Source organism: Protopterus annectens, chromosome 10.part0, assembly GCF_019279795.1.
Source record: "Protopterus annectens isolate FY-2018-M chromosome 10.part0, PAN1.0, whole genome shotgun sequence".
Classification (NCBI taxonomy): Eukaryota; Metazoa; Chordata; order Ceratodontiformes; family Protopteridae; genus Protopterus; species Protopterus annectens.
In genome coordinates this window covers 744,076,544-744,097,596 of record NC_056744.1, presented here as the reverse complement: position 1 = coordinate 744,097,596, position 21,053 = coordinate 744,076,544, and the positions used below count along the sequence as shown (strand labels likewise).

At 42.1% G+C, this 21,053-nt stretch overlaps 1 protein-coding gene across 1 annotated transcript in view; it reads left to right on the top strand.

The window, feature by feature from the left end:
- Positions 1-21,053, top strand: part of JAK1 (Janus kinase 1) — a 1,643,095-nt gene that overhangs the window by 928,993 nt on the left and 693,049 nt on the right. Inside the window, exon 9 of the mRNA XM_044085562.1 lies at positions 9,367-9,490. Coding sequence (XP_043941497.1) covers positions 9,367-9,490 — 124 coding nt within the window. The remainder of the gene's footprint in view (positions 1-9,366; positions 9,491-21,053) is intronic.

Below are 21,053 nucleotides of genomic sequence, written 5' to 3'. Positions count from 1 at the left end.
CCCCACACATTTTCACTAAACCCTCACTCTTAATAAAAAGATTACTTCTCTCCCTAGAAGCAGGTGACATTCTTCCCAACCCTGGCCCAAATAACACTACCACTTTTAACCCCACCAGTCTTCCACCCTCCAGTTCTAATCTACTCTCCAAACCCCCTAACTCTCTCTCTATAGCTCACCTTAACATCCGTAGTATTAATAAAAAAATTACCCAGCTCCATGCTCTTCTAGACATACACTCATTCGACATCCTTTGCCTGTCTGAAACTTGGTTTAAACAAGCAACCCAAGACAGTGAGATTATTCCCCCCAGCTATAACATCCACAGACTGGACCGTAAAGCTAAAAAGAGTGGTGGGATAGCAATTATTTACAAAACAGGAATGCAAATTACTGTCTTACATGACAAACCTCCCTCTGTAAGTAATGCCAAAATCCTTATCTCCAAACTTCAGCTTAATACCCATAAATCCATCTACATAATCTTCTTATACCTTCCCCCTGGAAATAACATCAGTATGCTAGAAGAGATCCTCAGCTGGCTCTCCATTCATTTCCCTCAAGAAACCATAGTCCTGGGCGATGTCAACATCAGCTGGATAACCTGCACCTCAGTAGACCCTCCCACCCTCTTAAATCTCCATGGTTTTATACAAACCATTCAAGCTCCCACTAGAGCTAACAAACCTAATAACAAGTAAAGCATATTAGACTGGATTCTGATTAATTGTCACCTCCTAACTTATACAGTAGGAACACTACCTGATGACTTAAGTGACCATGCACTTACTTAATCAGACATAAAAACTGATACCCCTAACCCAACTAAATTCAAAATGGTCAGAACTTATAAAAACTTTAACCCTGAAACCTTCAAAGCTGAACTTGCAGCCTGCAGCTGGTCCCCTCTTAAACACCTTCCACTGGATGATGCTCTCTCATACTACAACTCAAAGTTCCTATCTATTCTAGACTCACACACTCCCTCAAGATCTGTCAGAATTAGCTCAAAATCCACACCTTGGCTATCAAAGGACACAAGGCATAAAATTATTCTGAAAAATAAACTCTGGACTAAATACTGTAGAACTAAAGATCCCGTTGACCAATTAAACTTTAGGCAAATAAGAAACATTACAAAAATAGCCGTACATCTAGATAAAAGAAACCATTATTGCCATCTACAACAAGTTAACCAACATAATCTACAAAAGTTCTGGGCAGGAATAAATAGACTCTTAAAGCCTGGCCACTCTGACACCCCATGCCCTTCAGGCATTTCCCTAAACAACCCAAAACAAACTGCTGCTGATGCCTTCAACACCTTCTTTACTGAAACTGTCCAGTCTCTATCTAATCAACTTTCCCAAGATATCCCCTCCCTGTCCACGTCCTCTAATACTTCTATTCCCTTATTTCAACTGTAACCTTTACCCACATCACTAATATGCTCTCTGCTCCACAAACTGAAATCCTCTTCTCCATCAGCTGACCAGCTACCAGCTAAATATCTAAAAATTGCAGCTAAAACATTAGCCTATCCCATTTTCATCTTAATTAACAGAACCTTCATTGAAGGCTACATTCCATCAATCTGGAAAATATCACATATTATTCCCCTGCACAAAGGTGGTAACTCAACTGAACTCTCAAACTACCGACCCATAGCCTTACTCTCCCCCCTAGCTAAAATCATGGAAAAATGCATCCAAAAACAACTTCTAAATCACCTCTTAAATTACAATGTACTAGCTGACTGTCAACATGGCTTTAGACCATTCCACAGCACCACAACTGCCCTCCTTTCCTTCACTGACTGCATCAACAAAAACTGGAATAATAGCATCCTTACCTCTGCTCTCTTTATTGATCTATCCAAAACCTTTGGTATGGTCAATCACAAAATACTAATAAACTTACTTAAATCTTTTGCACTAGGCACAAGTGCAATTAAGTGGTTCCACTCCTGTCTTCATTACAGACAGCAGGCAGTTCTTTGGCACAATAACTTATCCAACCACCTACCCATTTCCCTTGGAGTTCCCCAAGGCTCAATTCTTGGCCCTCTTCTGTTTTCAGTTTTCATAAATGATCTTCATACTACTATTCCTCTTGCAACCTGTATACAATATGCAGATGATTCTACTCTGATTTGTTCTGCCTCTTCCCCCTCCGAACTTCACTCTATTACCCAACAGACATTCCAAACTGTGGAAATGTGGTTCCTAAAGCGATGCTTAATCTTAAACCCTAAGAAAACCAAATTATTACTTTTCTCCCCCACCTGTAAATCCTCTCCACTCAACTTCTCTGTCTTGTTAAGTAATGGCACCTATATTTCCCCCGACCCATCTACCAAGCTCCTAGGAGTGGAGATTGACAACAATCTAAGCTTTTGACACTCACCTTAACAACACTATAAAACTAGTTAACAGAAAACTAGGCTCATTGTACAGAATTAAACCATTCCTTACTCCACTTGCCAGTGCATCCATGGCCCACTCGCACCTAATTTCCACCCTCCTTTATGCCTTGTCTATCTACACTAATCCATCCAAAGCTAACCTCAGCAAAATGGCTGTTGTTTACAACAGTATTGCTAGATTTGCCTCTGGCTCTACTTTTAGAACTCACCACTACATAAACTTAATCCAATTAGGATGACTTGAGCTACAAAACCTAATCTTATTTCACCAACTCTCCATAGCCCATAAAATCCTGTATAAACCCTTTAATACCCCCATACTCACTACTCTTATTACTCCTTACTGCAATCTTAAAAGACTACGCTATTCTAATTTCCACTTGTAAATCCTATAGCATGGCCGGAAAATCTTTGTTCTCAAACACAGTAGGAAAAATCTGGAGCTCCCTTCCTGACAATCTCACTGCACTCTCCTCTCCTCTCCTCCCTGCTTTAAACCACAACTCAAATCTCACCTCAAAACCCACTGGCTCTGCCCATGTACTAACCCTGACTAGTTTTCTATATCCTCACAAGTACTTCCTTTTTTTCTGATTACAGAACTTCAACTAACACTTCCCTATTTCTTTTATCATGCTCAATTTGTACACCTATTAAATTTATAGTTTTTATTGTTAATTTCTAATATTTTCTTCTGCAAATATATGCTAATGAATCTTCTCATAGCTAATTGTTTTTTTTCTCTGTTATTAATGTATGCTTTTGGAGCTTTTCTCCCTGGGCCTCTGCTGAAAATGGACATATATCCAGTCGGACCAGCCTGGTCAACAAATGTAAAATAAATAAATAAATAAAATAAATGATGAAAGGAACCCTTTTAAAAAACTTGGTTATATGGCGACGTTTGTTTGGATGACTGTTAGGTATTTGTTCTGGGTCAATTGAGGAATGGCGTAAATTTGTTTTATATTTGAACTCAGATGAGTTTGAATTAAAATTTGTTGATAAAATAGAGCCATTCACTATTGATTTCTTAGATAACAGTGTTACTAATGCCATAGATGGTACTATGATTACAAGCCTTTATAGGAAACCATTTGCCAAGAATGCATTATTGGAGGCAGGAAGTTGCCATCCTAAACATATGGTAACTAATTATACCAAAGGCACAGTTTCAGAGGTTGAGATGTATTTGTAGTGACAATGTGAACTTCAAAATTGAAGCTGAGAAAATGAGTGAAAGGTTCATTAGGAGGGATTATACTAAACCCAATGTAGAATTAGTGAAAGATAGGGTTATGAATTTAAAGGGGAACCTTTATTACTCGAGGTAGATAAGGAAGAATCTGGGCGCCAGAGATTGGAGTCATCTGAATTATGGCTAGTTACCACCTATGGTTACAAATACATTTAAAATAAGAGGTCATTAATAATCATTGGCATATTTTGAAATCAGATGAATATTTTAATCAGTGTTTAGATGAAACTTGCTCCTACAGTTATCGATGTGGAAAAAATATAGGGGAGTTCCTTTCGTTGTTTGAGGAGGGATTTCGATAAAGATGACGCTAAGGGGGATGTTATTAAAGGATGTAGAAGTTGTGGTAACCGTGTTTATTGCAAAGTTATTTAAAGGATTAAGTCATTTACATCAGTTAATACTTCTAAAATGTATGAAACTCGACATCTGATTACTTGCCATACAGACTGAATGGTCTATATGTCCATTTGCCAGTGTGGGGCTTTCTATATAGGACAGACCTCAAGGACTTTTAAGAATAGAATTGCAATAATACATCTTAGTGATATAAATTGCAAAAGGCCAAGAAGTGTGCTTTATAAACATAAGATGGAACATGTTTCAGCACATTTTATTTTTGTTGGAAAAGATTTAGTTTGGAGCAGAAATTTGACAGACACTCATAAACATCATATCTTGGATATAAAAGAGAGACTATGGATAATTAATTTAGGTGTTTTATATGTAGGTCTGGTATAAATGAACATGGGTGATATGATTTATATAGTAGGATATGTGTATATATATATATATATATATATATATATATATATATATAGTAGGATATGTAAAAAAGTTGACAGATTGACAGACTAATTAAGTGATAACTCATTAACCACCTTTGACATAAAAAAAGAATTAGTGTGCAAGGGCACTCTGTCCTCATGAAAAATCAAAAAAGGAGGACAAGCCATAAGGGCCTGCAACTCAAACACCCGTTTGGCAGAAGTAAGTGCAGAAAGAAGTAAGTGCTAACAAAAGAAAAGCCTTCCAGGAACAATGTTACAAGGAAGCTGAAGCAGCAGGCTGAAAAGTAGCCCGAGTCTGTTTCACCAAAACAAAATTAAGATCCCATAGAGGAGGAACAGGTTTCCTGTGAGGTCTAATGTGAAGGACACCTTTAAGAAATTCTGTCATTTCAAATCTAGCAGCTAAAGAAGGTGTAAAAGGCAGACAAGCAGAGATGGCTGATAGGTGGGCCTTAACTCATTCTCTCCAGTACAACTCTTTTGACTGTGTACCTTTAAGCCCTAGTGGGTGTGGCTTGAGCCTTTAAAAATTAAGTTATTACCTTACAAGTCTAACAACTACTCATTGACAGAGGTCAGATATCAATACAATTGTGTTTGCCATCATGTATGCTTCAAGATAATATATTCTGATACCTTGTATGTAGCATGATTTTGGAATTATTAATGCAAGTATGAGCAAGTAATATTTGACGCCTAGAGGAGCAGTAGGAGGTAACTGCAGATGCACCTGGAGGCATCACTCAGAAGTGACAACCTGCAAAGAAGATAAGATCTCGTTCTGACCTGCTTGTTGATATACCATATCACTGTGCTATTATCTGTGAATACGTTGAGAGGCCCTGGAGAAAAGACAAACTGAAAGGTCTGAAGAGACAGCAGAAGGACTCTCATCTCTTTGACATTGATGTACTCCTTCCACTGACGAGGCGACCATACCCCCTAGACAGCCAAAAGTTGCCCCCATCCCATGCCTGAGGCATCCGTGAACAGTTCCTGCGAGGGAAGAAGGGGATGAAGAGGGATCCCTGGATTCAGAGAAAACTGCTGAATCCACCAGAAAAGTTCCTGTCTGAGGCAAGGAAGAAGAGGAACTATAAATTCTAGAAGATGAGCGTATTGAAGCTACACTGACTTCAGAAACCACTGAAACTTGTCCATATGAAGTTTGGCCAGTGGGAGCATCGGAGTGGTGGATGCCATGAAGCCCAAAACTCTGAGAAACTTCCTGGCAGTAACTGAAGCCAGAGGAAGAAGAGTATTAAAGAAAGAAATGAGGGTTAAGACCTTTGGAGGGGGCACGGATGTAAGCACTGGCACCGTCTGAATCCTGCAACCCAGAAAAACATGATCCTGAGAAGGAGTCCAGAGTAGACTTTTTGAAATTTAGAGTGAAACCCAGGCTCTGAAGAAGGGATGCAGCAAAGTGAAGATTTTGAGAAAGGGTATCTGGAGAAGACGAATCAACAGGTCATCCAAGAAAGGAAATATCTGGATCCCTTGAAGTCTGCCAAAGGCAATCACAGGAGCAAGGCATTTGGTGAGCACCCTTGGGGCAGTAAAATGGCCAAAGGGCAAAGCAGAGAACTGAAAATGCCAGGAAGCAACAGAGAAACACAAAAACTTCCTGAAAAGAGGATGGATCGGAATATGGAGATGAGCATCCTTGAGATCCAGATACACCAAATAGGCCTGAGGGAGCAAGAGAGGAAACAGACTCTGAAGGGACAACATCCGAAAGGAAGGTGCCTGTAGAAAAGAGTTTAGATGAGAGAAGGCTAGAATAGGTGCCCAAGTGCCCTCTTTTCTGGGCACTAGAAACAGTCTGGAGTAGAACCCTTTCCCCCTTTGGTACACATGCACCTCTTGAATAGTTCCCTGACACAAGGGATATCGAAGAACCTCTGGTAAAAGGTAAGATGTTCCCGAGGATGTTGAGGAATGCTTATAAAAGGAGGATGGAATTTCCACACCATGAGGTACCCTTGACAAATGATCAACTGAAACCAAGAATCCTATGTGATCTGAAGCCAAACCAGAAAAGAAAGAAAGGTGAAGAGAAAGATGAATATGGCTGGGAAGGGACAGATAGTTGCACAGCACCTGGTTTGTCCAGAAAGGAAAGCTTGTGAGCCCCCAAAAATTGAGTAACCTTAGCAGGAGGAGTCATTTTGCCACTATTCTTACCTATAGTAGAAGGGTAGGACTGCCTGCAAAGAAAGGCAGACTTAGCAGGGTGGTCCTCTAAAATTTAGGCACAGAAGAAACTAACACACATTTAAGTTCTTGTAAGGCATTACCCTTATCATGAAAGGACTTAAACAAACCAGCAGAAGCTTCCTTGAACTAAATTGAGAATCCAATCCATCCATCAACTTAGCTTTAATGTCATCAGGTAGAGGTTGAAGCCTAGGCCAAGAATACCTCCTCATAACTGAACCAAAATCAGCAGCTCTAGAAGAGGCATCTGCCAGATCATAACTACATTTAATAGAATGAAGAACGACTTGAGAGGCAGTCCCTGACTAGGAAAGAATAGAATAAGTTGTATTCTCAGAGTCTGGAAAGCCAGAAATAAGTTGACCGGCCTAAGAAAGAAGAGCCAACATGTACCTAGACATATGCGTCTGATAATTAGTAGCCCTAAATGGTAACGTAGTGGAAGTGTAAACCTTTTTTTTGCCCAGTGTGTGTATAGCTCTGCTGTCATTGTCAGAAGGCAATAACTTGGGCAAAGGAAGCAGTTGAGATGGCTTTTCAGAGACTATGGACACTACAGAGGGGTCAGCAGCAGGAGATTTATATAAAAAAAGAACAATCCTCAGGAACCCTGTAAAAGCTGTCCGGCTTCTTGGGAGCAGGGAGAAGAGAATCAGGCACCTGAGAGGCATTAGAGAAAGCATCCAGTAAAGCAGCCAAGACAGGATGAATAGACGCAGGTTTAGGAGACTCAATTTGCAATAACTCCTAGTACCTCTTATGGATATCACAGACCTGAGTACAATCCCATTTAAAAAAAAATCCATCATCCTAGAGTGTGTGTCCCCAAAGGAAATTTCTTGCAAAGGAACATCAGGACTAATAGATTCCCCCTTCTCTGACCCATAGTCCAAAGGACAAGGAATTTGAGTAGCATAATTTAGGGATTCGCCAGCAGAATCCGACTCATCCTCAGAAGAATCCTGGTCTCTAACCCTTTTAAGAGGAGTAGAGGATCAAGGAAGAGCAGGAACTGAAACCTCATGAGGAGGCTTTAAGGACATTAAGGCAGAAAATAACCCCTGAGTAAAAGATTTCCACTAACTTTGTGGGTCCCTAGAAGCAGAAGAAACATGTTTAATTTTGTATTTTTTTTCTAAGGGAACATCCTGAGAAGGCTCAGCTTCAGGACAACAGTCGAGAACCATAGCAGGAACTTCTTCCCCAACTAAAAACTGAAGAACTCCACCCCTCAGAAAAAATCAGCCCTGGTTCCCTCTGAACCTCCGAGATGGACTTCTGCAAAGCCTCTTCGGGCATGCTGACAGCTGGATCCTCACCAGCCTCCAATATTGTCACGAAAGAGAAATCCAACAACGCTGGCAGGTGAGCTTCAGGGTTCATAACGACCTTGGGAGAAACATCTGGCTTAGGCTGGACAGAGGAAGATTCTGGCAGCACCTTTTTTGCCTTTTTCCCTAATGGCCGAACCTCGAGGCAGGAGATTTCTTCCATAGTATCTTTAGTGAGTAGATTAAGGCACTGGTTCTCAAGATACAAGGAACGGCAAGAAGGTCTACTGTGAAGAATTTTTGGAACAAACACTTGACAAAAAGAGCAAGATGTATAGTCATGAGAAGCACCTAAGCAAAAAAAGACACTTATTGTGGTGGTGTCTATATGAAGAATATGTCTGCCCACACTGGCATTTACCCATCCTGGATGACATTATCTTCAAGGAACAAAAAAAAAAAAATATGAGAAAACACAAAATCCCCAACAAGTCACTTATCTTTCAAAAACAGCAAACAGGTGTAGGAAGTCACTGGAGAACAAAAATGCATTCGTCTGGCAGAAGACAGATGCAGGTAACGAGACTGATGGTGTAAAATATACGTTCAGACCGGCAGCAAATAAGTTCTGTTTTTGGTAAGCCTGAACATCACCTTTATGCCCTTCATTACGCAGGGAGGGTATGGTGATGTTCTGCATAAGTTTTAAATTCAGAAGTCTTTGAAAAGCTGGCTGGACATTGGGCTTCCACAGCAGGGAATCCTCATATCATTAAGAATCCTGCAGAAGTGACTGTAAGGACGTATAGATATGTATACGTGTGTGTATTATTATCATTATTATTATTATTATTATTATTATTATTATTATTATTATTATTATTATTATTATTATTATTATTATTATTTTATTGCCAAGGTGAGGACCTTTATTTTTTTCCTAACATTGCCCTTATGTGGGCTTTAGCCACCTTCTCTCTGTTAGCAGGAAATCTCTGAAGAGCTTGTTGCTCAAACCTGAATTCTAGTCAACTCATCTCAAGCTGACTTCTGGTTTGGGTACATGGAAGGTGCCCTGAAAGCTTTGGAAGTTGGCTGTTTATTACATCCTTAGCAAGCTATAACCTATATAGCTAAGACTACTGCAGAAGCGATCATTTGAATATCTACATTTATGGTAAATTTAGATATGCAACTGTACTTTCTCATATTTTCCTTGATGTTCTGTCTTGTAAAGTAGTAGTATTTTGTGACCTGTGAACTATATCACATTTGGGAAAACAGCTTTTCATGCATTGAGGTCTTAATAAATATTGATTATCAACATACTGATTCGTTATCTGAACAATTTTGAGTGCAGATATATTTTTCTGTATTAAAACATAACATTTTCTTTGCTAGTACTGAGTATGCCTTCAGCAAGCTGAGGCAAGAGGGAAATGAGGAAGGCACATATTTGTTGCGGTGGAGTTGCACAGACTTCAACAACATTCTGATGACTGTAGTATGTCAACACAACTCAGAGGTACGATGCCTGCTTTTGTTTCTTGCTGCTATATTTTATGACAGTCTTTGCATTTTCTTGTGATTGTGATGATTATTTTAAATTATTAGTAAGAAATATTTAATTCTATTTTAGGTATTTGTATTCATGAAATGTATCTGTATACCTTCTTGTTGCCAAAACATTGCAGTTTCCCTAAAGAGTAAATAAAAATTAAAACTAGTACCAAAATGTGTTAAGAATGTCTTAATCTGTAGGATGTATTCTGGTGTGTGCGTGTGTGTGTGTGTGCGTGTGTGTGTGTGTGTGTGTGTGTGTGTGCGTGCGTGCGTGCGTGTGTGTGTGTGTGTGTGTGTGTGTGTGTGCGTGCGTGCTTGCGTGTGTGTGTGTGTACTATTTGTCTGGGTAGGTATGGTATGTATATGTTTGTTTACCAGGGTAGGTCTGTGGACAAAAATGACCAATTTCAGAACCAGCCTAGTTAGAATTAGGATAGCTAAAGACAAGTAACATAACTAAGGGTTACAGTATATGTATGGTACATTGAGTCTTCATATGTACACCTTTTTGACATTTCTCTTTCTTATGATCAAGAAGAACCATGATTAAAACTTGGAGCAGCTTTCAGATATTTTATTGCTCTTCCATAAAGAATTAGAAATCATTTTCACTTTATAAGCATATTTTGAGCGTGTCGTTAAATTTTATGGTGGAAAATCTATTCTTTATTTGCTGAAATTAATTAAAAGGCAGCTCCTTTCTTTCATAGGAAAATGAAAGCTTAGGTTAAGTAACTGATACATTTTATGTGACTCCTGAGTAGAGATTTCATACTGTTGTTTTAGTCTTAACATTTTGAATTGATGGTCCTGGAATGCACTGCATGTAGATGGAGTCTCTTTAGGATGAGTACCATGGGAAAAAGTATGAACCTTTTGGGGCAGCAGAATGGTTGAATAGCAAACAAAACAGTTGGGAGGCTTAGCAAAGCAACTCCTGGAGGCAACAGCACGAAGTATTTTTTGGACTTGCTCTTAAATCCATTCCATTTTCAGCTGGCTCTGTCACGTAGAAGGATGAAGCCCTGTCTGTGACTAAGATTACCCAACCCTGACTAGCTAGAGGAGGAGTTGTCAAAGGAAGAAAGGGGAATGATGATGAGAAGGTTTATTTGCCTCTGTCAAAGGGGAAAGGAGAAGAAATTGTGTTAGTGTGCACCCTTACCACCATCTATGGAGTCTGGGTGATGGAAATAACCTGGCTAGGAATTTGGAGCAGGGTGTAAGAGGAGCATTATCATGGAGGTGGAGATTGCTTTTTCTTGCTATGTAACATGTAGCCAGCAAAGCAGAGAAGTTGAGGTTTTCTCTTCCAGCTCACCAATCAACCACAGAATGAAGACTTCTACAGGTCTACTTCTCTCCCCAGTCACAGTATTTCCATGAGTTATGGGTCATGTATTTTCCCACCTGGAAGGGTGAGACATATCCAGCCAGGAGATATGTCAGGAATATAACACCTAGGAAGGTCAGAATAGTCAGTGTCAACTGACTTTGCCAAGCCAGTCCTGGATGAAAAAACAGTTGAAGTTGAGCAATGAGCAACTGTTATGAGAAGTGGGAACAGGAATCAATGGGTGCATTGGATGCAGACCTTTCAGCTGTCCCGTTTTTCACAACATCCCAGATTTTGCTTCATATTTGTGCCCTATCGCTCTTAAATTTTTGAAGTTTGCAGTCCATGAATACTGCCAGAGAGAGTTTAAGACCTGATGCAAAACCTTTTCTTCTGTTAACTTCTTAAGTGAATTAGAATAATATTTAAGTATTTCCATTTTTTGGCCTTTGTCCTCCCATTATTTTTGCTTTATCCCTGATTCTTAAGGAAAGACGTTAAGTGGTATGACTTGGTGCATATGCTTATGCTTTTATTTGTACAAAATTATTGAGCCATCCTGTTTTAACTGTGTGCTACTTGAACTGTCATGCTTCTTAATAGTGTTTGATTGCTTTTGCCATTATCCTGCTTAGTTGATATCTGACAAGCAGCTCCAACAGCTGTAAAGTCTTCTGCTTGGTCAGTGCCTGCTCATAGAATTTGAATGGTATTGTTTACAATAGGTTTTTACCCCATAATTCAGTTGTACTTAGTGGGCTGTATAGCTGGAATAAACAATTCATCCTTTCAGTCTGTTGAATATGCTGTTCAACAAAGTTCCTTTATGGGCCCTTTGTCATTTATAATGTACATGCTACTGTTGTGAGAACTTGTTATGGGAAGAAGTTTTGCATTGTCATTGCCATGCTGAAGGAACCCAGCTTTACCTTTCCTTCCTTCAGGACATTGTCTGTTGTAGATTCAGTTGGGATGCATTCAGCTTTGGACGGTAAGTAAGCACCTGAAGTTCACCCTCATGATTAAACCACACTAACTGTGGCTAAATCTTGCAATACCCACACCCAGTCGTGGGTTATTGCTAAACGAACATATACTGGTCTCAGTACTATCTGAGAATAGCACCAGCATCCTATAGAAAAAAGTGTTGCCATTTATCCTGACTACAAAGAAGAAATTTATATCATAGCTGTAGCAAATGTTGGTTAGCCTAGGGACGCTCTTTGAGAATGTACAAAGTACACATACTTTGGAAACGGATAATTCAGAGATTGCCTGTGGGCTAATGCTGCCTACCTGAAAATATAGAGCATAACATGCCTCCATGGTGAAAGGACACATCATCATAAAAGTGACCGTAATTCTGGCCCTTCAAGCATTCGAGAGGGTTACGATACCCAAGCATGTACAAGGTGGCAGCAGACAAAACCACAGTTATATTGTACTTGTTCATACCTGCTGTGCAGGCTAGGAGTGTTGTCCTGTAACCTAGCCTCCAAAGTTGGCCTCTTCTCCTGGATATACAGTAAACTCTCAGTTAACCGGAACTCAACCGGCAATCTCTCTCACACAGTCGCTTCTGCTTTTGTACATGCATTTCTTCACTCTCTCTCTCTCGCCGATCTGTATCACACACACACACACACACACACACACACACACACACACACACACACACACACACACACACACACACACACACACACCTCAGCTTTCATGATCTCTCATACACAGTCACTTCTGTTTTCATGTATGCATTCACCTAGTCATTCCGATCACTCACCCACACAGTCTCTTCTGCTTTCATACATGTGTTCACTCACTCTTTCTCTCTCCGATCTCTCACACACACTTCTGCGTGTCACACTGAAGCAACCAGAAACTACAGATGTGTTGTTGTCAGCCTCACCTTTATTTTCAATAATGGGTCGGAGCCGATGTGCCGGATCCGTCTCAGTCTTTTTGAAAGCTCAAGGTGTTCATCAAAGCTTGTGGGCATCCTTCCCTACCCATAATGCAGATGTTCTTCATTTTTCACTGTTGCAGTCATCACATTTGGGTTATCCCTGCCAGGGTTGCCCTCAGTCAGCCCGATTACAAGAAGCTTAGTATTTCTGCATCGGTTGCCGTCACTCCAGGACTGACGTCAGGTCGTCAGTAGTATAAAATAAGGGAGCCGATGCCATTACATCAGTCTTTCTTGTCGAGGAGCCTGAAGCAGAAGCAGTTTGCATGAGTGCCGGTCGGCCGCTACCTGAGTTTTCGTTTTCCAATTTGAAGTTGAAGTCTTCTAAAGCTAACTACCCCATTGGGGATCCTTTTCTCTTGCTCTAACCGATGTCAGAGAAAGTTAAAAATTGTCTTGCCTGTGGAAAGCAAATACCACACCAAGACTTCCATTCTTACTGCGGCACTTCCTTAGGCCCAGACCATGACATCCCTTGCTGTCGCTTTTGTGATTTGTTCAATGCCAGAACTATATTTCGTCGGGCCGTTATTGTAGCTAGATATTTTCTCTGTCAATCCTCTGATTCTGATATGGCTTCGGTAAGCCATTTGACAGCAGATCTTCCGAAAAAATGTAAGGATAAAGACAGAGACAAACTGCACAGGTTCAAACCTACTGACGACGATTCCGTTAAGCTAGCCGTCAGTTCTCTGGTCCTCAGTGAGGCGCTTTTGGAGCCCCTGATGCCCACTTCTGTAGATTTGCAGGCAGCTACCAAGACCCTTTTAGAGTCCAGTATGCCACAAGATTCTTCATAGACTAAGGATCCTGCGGATGTCTCTACCTTGGATGGGTCCGGAGCTGCTGAGCAGGCACTGGCTTCTGAGGAAGTACTTTGCACTACCGATTATCGACACAAACCGATGACTTCATTCACGTCCACCGTTCTTATGAAAACTACCGATTTTCTAAGGTCCAGGGTATGACCTACACCCAAGAAACCGACGACCCAATCTCAGGCACCTGCTTCCTTGGCTCAGTCTCAAATGCTTAAAATGGCGGAAGACCTTATAATGCTGCTCAGGGGAAGCCAAGCTACCCCTTTCAAAAGAAAAAGAGATTTGTCCCCAGTAGTTTTATCTGAACAGGAGTCAGATGACTCTGATGCATCTGAATATGAAGATATTCAACCCCTCTCTGCTTATGAGGATTCTGATGCAGAGGAATACATTCTTTCAGCCTCTCCACCTGAGGACTTTTCCTTTGAGGAAACCCTACATACTTTAAGGGAGCATTTCCAATGGGAATGTCAGGACTACCCTCAGTCTAAAAAGAGACTCTGGGAATTCTTAGATCTTCCACAGCACAGATCTCTGGCCATTCCTCCTGTCCTGGATGCTGTGGATGATATTTTTATGGAATCAAGTTTGACTCCTGACACCCTCCCTCCTGCTCCCAGGAAACCTGACAAGTGCTATAGAGTCCCTGACTCTCACAAATTTCTTTTCAAAAATCCTACTGCTGACCCTGAGGTTATTTCTCAAGGGCCTATAGGAATTAAAGCAACTTCTGCTAAGAATCCCACCCCTTCAGATAGCGATTCCCGAGCATTAGACAGATGGGATAAAAAAGTATACACCTTTGCTACTCTTCCTATTAGAGCACTAAATTGTCAGTTACATATGCTAAAATTTCAGCAGCATACCATAGAACTCCTCAAACAAGAAATATCATCTTTTCCTGCTTCTGGTGAAAATAGAGTTACAAGAGTTAATGCATTCTGCAAGTCAAGTAACTAAGCACACCTTACAATGTGGTTTTGATGCCCTAGAAGCATCTTGCAGGGCAGCAGTCACTGGTTCTGTCCTTGGAAGGCACGCTTGGCTTAAGGAACAGCCCTTGCCAGACCATGTGAAATCCAAATTATTGGACATGCCCTTGCACAAAGACAATTTATTTGGCACCAAGGTAGAGGAGGTCTTAAAGAAAATGGAAGAAAAACCTAAAATCTATGCAGACAGTTAAGGACTTCCTACAGGTCCAGCCAACCAGGTTCAGTAGAAATTGCCCCTCTAAGCACTGGTCCTTTCCTGCCCCCTCCAGCTCAGCTCAGCCTAGACCCCAGGGAAGCAGGCCTCCCCAGACAGCAACCCCAGGGAATGCAGAGATCTAAGCAGTGGAGATGTTCTTCGTGTTTCACTGTTGCAGTCATTACTTTTGGGTTATCTGCTTGCAATAGCTCTCAGTCGGTCTGATTAACAAAGTCTTGGGTCCTGTGTAGGTTGCTGTCCCTTCTTCCATGACGTCAGGTCATCAGGGGTATAAAACATGCAGCCGACGCCATTGCATCAGTCTTTCTTGCCATGCGGTGCCTGAAGCAGAAGCAGTTTGCAAGCGCCAGTCCGCCAACTCCTGAAATTTTCGTTTTCCAGTTTCAGAACCGAAGTCTTCAACTAAAGCTAAGTACCCCATTGGGGAAACTTTTTCTTGCTTCTTACCCATGTCAGTAAAAGTTAATAATTGCATTACTAGTGGAAAGCAAATACCTCATAAAGATTTTCATTCGTTGTGTATTCCTTGCCTAGGCCCTGACCACTACGTACCTTGCTGTCGGTTTTGTGCTTTATTTAATCAGCGCACTATTTGTCGTCTGTATATTTTTGCCTCTAAATATTTCGGTGCTCGGTTTAATTTTCCAGAAATGTCATCGGTTAGCCATCCAACTACCGGGATTTCGAAAAAGAGACAGGCCACCGAGGTCTAAAGCTGTCGACGACGCTTCTCCTAAGCCAGTCGCCAGTTCAGCGGTACTCAGTGAGGCGCTTTCGCAGCCCCTGATACCCGTTACTTCTGATTCGCAGGCCTCTACTGAGCCCCATTCAGGTCCGGTATGCTACGAGATGCTTTAGCTATGGAACCCGCGGATGTCTCTACCATGGATGGGTCCAGAGACGCTGTGCAGGCACCGGCTTCTGAGGGTGTATTCAGGCCTACGGACTTGCATGTTAAACCGACGTCTCCCTTCTTCATTTAGGCCTAAATCTCGAACCATGCCTAAAAAACGACGCTCAGGCCGCATGCTCAGGCCTCTATGCCTAAAAAAACAAATAAGAATGGCTGAAGATCTTATGATTCTAATCAGGGGAAGCCAACCACCCCCTTCTAAGAGACCTGGGACTGAAGTTGTTTTTGAATCTTCTGACCAGGATTCTGATTTTTCTGATTCTTGCCGCTATCTACTTAAGAGGATTCTGATGCAGAGGACTCTATTCCCTCTGCTTCCCCTCCAGAAGATTTTTCTTTTGGTGAAACCTTACATACTCTAAGGGAGCATTTCCACTGGGAAAGCCAGGATTTTTCTGATTCAAAAAAGAGGCTTAGCCCTTTAGCTATTTCTCCTGTACTAGACATTGTTGATGATGCTTTTTCGGAATCTAGTTTGGCATACAGGTTCCTTTTTAAAAATCCTATTGCGGATCCAGAGACTATTTCACAGGGAGGCAAGGGCATTAAGGCCTCTACTGCTAAAAATCCTACCCCTTCTGATAGAGACTCCAGGGTGCTGGATAGATGGGGTAAGAAGGTTTACACTTATGCAACCTTGGCCATTAGGGCTTTAAACTGCCAGTTTCATATGTTAAAAGTATCAGCAACATGTTATTGGATTGCTTAAACAGAAAATGATGTTGATTCCTGACTGTGCGGAAAATAATGAATTGCTGGATTTAATGCATTCTGCTGAACAGGTTGGAAAACATACTTTGCAATGTGGATTTGATTCATTAGAGGCCTCTTGCAGGGCTGCTGTTACTGGGTCTGTGCTCAGAAGGCATGCTTGGCTTAAGGAGCAATCTTTGCCTGATCATTTTAAAGCTAAATTGTTGGATGCTCCCTTAAATCAGGACCGTCTGTTTGGCAACAAGGCTGAGGAAGTTCTTAAAAAGATGGAAGATAAAGCTAAATCTATGCAAACTGTTAAGTTCAGCCTCCAAGATTTAGTAGGCACTGGCCCTCTAAGAACTGGTCCTTTCCAGCCCCTTCCAAGTCTTCTCAAGCCAAACCCAGACGCATAAGAAACCCCAGGTTTCAGTCCCAGGGGACACACAAGACTAAGCAGTGGGGGGTTTCCACACCCAAATCAGGGAGTAGTAAGACTCCTCCCCTATGGAAAACTGTCTCAATGACTTGCTTTTAAAACTTCCAAGAATTTCCCAACTGAATGCTCCTTTAGGCGGAAAGATTGGTCTGCAGGCCAAAAACTGGGAACTCAATACCCAGGACAAATGGATTTTAAATAGTGTCCCAAGGATACAGATTTCACTTCCACACCTTACCAACACCAAGCGGCTGGCCAGATCTACCCCCAAATCAGTGGGAGGAGGCCCAAAATCAAGTACTCTCTCTTAAGCATGGGTGCTATTCAGTTGGTACCAGAAGAGGAAAAGGGACAAGCTTTTCTACTCAAGACTTTTTCTGGTACCCAGAAAAGGCAATACATGGCGCCCTATCCTGGACCTTTCTACTCTAAATACCTTTCTGGTGATTCCAAAATTCAAGATGCTGACTCTTCATCAGCTGCTTCCTATGCTAGGCAAAGATGCATGGTTGGCAACACTAGACTTAAAAGAAGCATACCTGCACATTCCTATCAGGGAGTCTTGCAGAAGATACCTATGCTTCAAAGCAGGCTACATGCACTGTCAGTTCTCTGCACTGTCCTTTGGCTTATCTACTATGCCCAGGGTATTCACAAAGTGCCTAGCTCCAGTCATTGCATTCTGCAGGCAAAGAAATATTCAAATATATCCATACCTGGACAATTATCTAATTCAGGCAGAAAGCCAGGACATACTTTTGAATCATCTGTCGTTTGTTCAAAGGGTACTGACTTGTCTGGGGTACACCATAAACGAAAGTAAATCACACCTGGTACCCTGTCAACAAATTATATTCCTTGGGAACAAGCTTGAATACAACTTCCCAGATGGCTTTCCTCACGCCAGGGAAACGGACTCATTTGACAACCTAATTCAAACAAGTGGCCACAAAAACCCAGTTATCTGCAAGGCAAATACTGCAAGCCTTGGGGTTCATGGCCCCTTGCATTCTCCTATTTCCATATGCAAGGCTGCATATGAGGAAACTGCAATGGTATCTCAAAAGACTATGGTGTCAACGTTCACAGGATCTAGAAGCTATGATTCCTATCATACCTTGCCTATGCCTGGAGTTCCTTTGGTGAGCAGAGGCGTGCCACCAAAACAAGGGACTACCATTCACACTACCCCCTGCCACCCAAACCTTAACAACAGACACATCAGACTATGCATGGGGGGGGGGGGGGGCTCACCTGGCAGGGAAGTGCATTCAGGGCAAATGGAACCCAAGTCAAATGCACCTACACATAAATCAAAAGGGAATGTTAGCTGTACAGAATGCTCTGACAGCCTTCAAGGACCACATTCTTCCAAGGCAACTAATAGTAAAGACGGACAACACCATGGTCATGTGGTACATAAACAAGCAGGGAGGTACACACTCTTACCCCCTCTGCAGACTAGCCATGGCATTGTGGAACACAGCCTTGAGCTACCAAGTGAATCTACAAGCTCAATTCTTGCCAGAAAAACTAAATACGCTGGCAGATGGACTAAGCAGAAACCTCATGGACCCACATGAGGGGAAAGTGGAACCAAGAATTTTCAACATGTTGACAAACAAATGGGGGAGCCCAGATATAGACATGTTTGCCTCCCCCAGAACCATCAACTGGACAAATTTCGCGCAAGCTTGGAAAGTGGATGCTCTATCCTTCAGCTGGAAAAACCTATCAGTTTATGCCTTTCCTCCTCTGCCTCCACTCTCCAAATTACTACCAAAGATCAAACAGGACAAGCCAAGGATGATTTAAATTGCACCAGACTGGCCACATCAACACTGGTACCCCCTCTTGCGCAGTGTGTCACGCTTGGCCCCATGGCACCTGCCTCAGACTCCTTCCTTTCAGGAGAACCAGATTCTGCACCCTCAGCTGCAAACCCTGAACCTAGCAGCCTGGCTAATTACCTAATCTCTCCTTTATCACCCCTCAGTAAATCAGTGATGGATATCATTTTAGAGGCTAGGAGGCCTAGTACTAGAAAATCTTAATGCTGCAAAATGGAAAAGATTTTGTACCTGGAACCAATCTCAATGGATGAGCGCAACAGTGCCCAGTTTACCTCAGATTCTACAATATTTGACTGAGATGCTTCATAAGGGTGTGTCCTTTTCCTCCATCAAAATTCATGCCTCAGCCATTTCAGTTCATTATAGCACAGAGCCTCCCCTCTTCTCTCACCAATTGCTCAAGCAGTTCCTCAGAGGGGCCAAAAATTTAAGGCCACTGATGAGAGCTCCAACTCCAGCTTGGGACCTTAACTTTGTCTTGGAGAAACTCACTCTTTCTCCTTTTGAGCCAGCTGCTACTGCAGATTTAAAATTCCTTTCCTGGGAAACCGCTTTTCTTTTAGCATTCACTTCTGCAAGAAGGGTATCTGAGTTACAGGCCTTTATGGCAGTGGAGACTTTCATCATCTTTCGTGCGGACAGGGTGTCCCTCAGAACCAGTCCCTCCTTCATGCCCAAGGTGGTGTCCAGTGTGGCTCTTAATCAGTCCATTCATTTGCCTACCTTCTTTCCTAACCCACAGAACAAAGGGGAACAGATACTGCACTCCTTAGTTGTGCACAGACAACTTAGATTTTTCTTGGACAGGACTAAGCCTCAAAGGAAATCTGAACAACTGCTGGTGGCATTTGCTGCAGGGACAGAGGGGAAAGCTATTTCAGAGCAAACCATTTCAAAATGGATAGGCCACTGCATTAATTTCTGCTATAAGCACCATAATAAACCTATCCCACAGGGCATCAGGCCCCCTTTAACCAGGGCTGCATCTACCTCTACAGCCTTTCTCAGGGGCGTCCCAACACGGGATATCCTAGAAGCTGCTACCTGGAGTTCTGTGCATACTTTCACCAAACATTATCATTTTCCAATGTTCTCTAAATCCAGAGCTGTTTTTTCCACTGCAGTCTTGCAGGGCCTTTTAGCTGGTCCTAATTCTATTTAAATTCTGCCTCCCAACCTTAGCTTTTTGAATCTACCCAAACGTAATGACTGCAACAGTGAAACACGAAGAACATAGTATAGTTGTGTACACTTACCATAAATGTAGATGTTCGAGTGCATTCACTGTTGCAGTCCTGGTTACCCTCCCTCCAGCCCCCTTTCTTCTTTTGGCTATACCTCTGCTCTCATTTACTATGCTCAAAAAGCTTTTTGGTGTATTTGCTTTTTTGTTGGAGGTATGTCCTTGTATTATAGAGTTAATTGCTTCCCATTTGGGGGGCACCTGACATCTGGGGTAAGAAAAACTGATGTAATCGCGTCGGCTGCATGTTTTATACCCTTGACGACCTGACGTCATGGAAGAAGGGACAGCAACCGACGCAGGACCCAAGACTTTGTTAATCAGGCCGACTGAGGGCTACTGCAAGCAGATAACCCAAACGTAATGACTGCAACCGTGAATACACTCGAACATATACATTTATGGTAAGTGTGCACAACTGTACATTCCTCCTCTTCAAAACCAGCGAGTGCTAAGCCACCCCCTCATGGTAAGAACTCACAATGCCTTTCCACTTCCATCCCCTCCCTCTGCCCACCTACACTTGCCCCTAGGAGGAGAATTCTCCTTCCACACAAGCACCAGGGCCACCATTACCATATTACCAACAACAGCTGGGTCCTCAACATAGTGTCCCAGGGATACAAATTTTATTTCCACACCTTACCAACCCCAAAAGGGGTTCTCAAATCTTTCCCCAAACTAGTGGGCAGAAGCCAAAAATCAAGTCCTTTCCCTGATCTGTATGAGGGCAGTAGACCACGTTCCTGCAGAACACCTTGGCCAAGGTTTCTACTCCAGACTCTTTGTGGTACCCAGAAAAGAGGGCACCTGGCACCTCCATCCTTGATTTATCCATTCTAAACACCTTTCTGGTGATACCAAAATTCAAAATGCTCACCCTCCAACAGCTACTACCTATGGTCTCCAAGGATGCTTGGTTAGCCACCCTTGATCTAAAAGAGGCCTACCTACAAATCCCAATCAGGTAATCATGCAGGAAATATCTACATTTCAAGGCAGGATCACTGCACTTTCAGTTCTCTGCACCTCCCTTTGGCTTATCTACT